Genomic DNA, 1,831 nt, shown 5'->3' on the forward strand with positions numbered 1-1,831 from the left:
ATCGGGGATCAATCGCAACATGCCGGAATGCTTCACATGGGGCTGGTGCACTCCGAACTCAGAACTACAAATGTGCGGTTGCTCACCCTACAGCCTCTTGAAATGATCACCAGCAGCAGCGCTGTTCACGATAGCTCAAACACTTCCGTACTACACCGTCGCGGGACCCTAGAGCCGGAGTCTTAGCTCAGGTCAAGCCTGGGCTAGCACAACCAACTCACCGGCTCCAGCCGCGCTCCCCGCACCGAGGCCAGCCGCCGAGGCTGCAGGACATGGGAGCGGTCGGGGGACCCGTGTAGATTACGAGTTGTTTCAAGCTTCAGGCACGAGAACCCTCCCACTCAGCCAGCGACGCAGAGCCTCCCGACACACCAATCAAGCCTTCTCAGCTCCCAGTGCATGACCTACTTTTACGGATAAGCACATCCACGAGCTTCAGCTGTTTGGCCGCTGTGCTACCGCGAATTAGCACACGTTCCAGATTCGTGGCCTTGCTCAATGCTTCTGCAGCGGCCAGCTGCCACACCTCGTCCTTATTAAATGCTTCTGAAAGATGGACAATCAGCTGGGCCTCCTGGGCCTCCTGGTCCATGGCTTGCGCTTGTGGCGCGCTAGCCTAGCGACACGGTAAAGTACCGTACTGATACGAAAGGTTCGCGCCACACCTTTCGTTTGGGGCCACGAAGTGTGTCACAGTGGAAAAAGCTCTATGGAGAAAATTATTTACTTGTCGCGAAAATGTGTGGCACGAATGTGTTGTACGCCGTGTATATGGTGTAGAACGCAAGACGCCCGGAGGGCCCTGACTCGAAGTCAGCCCCACCCTGGAGTTAGTTGGTACCGCTTTCATGTACTTCCTCAAACAAACTGCTTCTCTAGTACTGTGATGTTTATTTCTTATATTCAAGATAACTGAAATGAACTTGCAAGGCGCCACCACAGTTGCCGGTGCCATGAAAGCGCAACCGTCCTGGGACACAGCCTCAGGCCCAGAAGTAGACTTATAGGAATACATAAAACATAGCTATAAACGTAAATAAACAAAATGTATGCCACAACTGAGTTCTTACACGCCAGAACTGAATTTTTCATATAGTTATAGCTTCCTTTTATTGTAACTGTTGTTTGCTGGACATCCTGGCACGCTACGTGACAATGCGTTGACCATGAAGCCCAGACGACCCAAGCAAACCAAGCAAACCAAGCTCACAGCCATGAAGCTCGCTCCTTCGCTCCTTCTGTGGTTAATGTATAATCTGCCTGAAGTTGATACGGTTGAGGGATGCTGGGCGGATATTGCTGGCCTGAGTATCACTGGCGGAGCCCTGTGAGGTTCACACTCGCACATGTAGGAGCCCAAGTGCTGTGGCGCAAACCCCTGGCTTGGTGTTTATTATGGCCAAGGAAGGAGCAGCATGTAGGCCCGACCTAGTGCTTATGTGCTGAGCCAAGGCTGGATGTGGACGTGTTGGGCGATTGGCAGAATCCTGGAGTAGTCGGAGTGTGCGTAAGAGGGGGATGACGTGTTTAGTGGTGTTTTGATTACCGTCGTGGCAGGGGGCAATGATATCTAATACATTCCCTTTATGATGAAGCGTCGAAATGGGAGCGTTTCGCGGTGCATTGTCGTCCCGTGTATGCATCCCTAACAAGGGTTCAGGCGAGTTGATGAAGCAGCCGTAGTGCTTCCTTTTAGGAGTTGCAGCGGTGGGGTGAGGATCAGGGCTGCGTTTGCGCATGGACTGCTGTATGGCATTTGCTGTTTCTCATGCATCAGTTTTTGCTTGTGATGGAGGTAGTGCTATGTACACGATGGTACACCACTCCTCGA

The 1,831-nt window shown here is 52.2% G+C and overlaps 1 protein-coding gene across 1 annotated transcript in view; it reads right to left on the bottom strand.

Moving 5' to 3' along the window:
- VOLCADRAFT_97226 (uncharacterized protein) overlaps positions 1–592 on the bottom strand; it is a gene marked incomplete at both ends in the record, with an annotated part of 30,458 nt that extends 29,866 nt beyond the window's left edge. Inside the window, 2 exons of the mRNA XM_002956249.1 lie at positions 222–263; positions 409–592. Of these exons, the coding sequence (XP_002956295.1) occupies positions 222–263; positions 409–592 (226 nt within the window). The remainder of the gene's footprint in view (positions 1–221; positions 264–408) is intronic.
- Between the last annotated feature and the right edge of the window lie 1,239 nt (positions 593–1,831).

This window comes from Volvox carteri (genome assembly GCF_000143455.1).
Source record: "Volvox carteri f. nagariensis unplaced genomic scaffold VOLCAscaffold_59, whole genome shotgun sequence".
NCBI classification, from domain to species: domain Eukaryota; kingdom Viridiplantae; phylum Chlorophyta; class Chlorophyceae; order Chlamydomonadales; family Volvocaceae; genus Volvox; species Volvox carteri.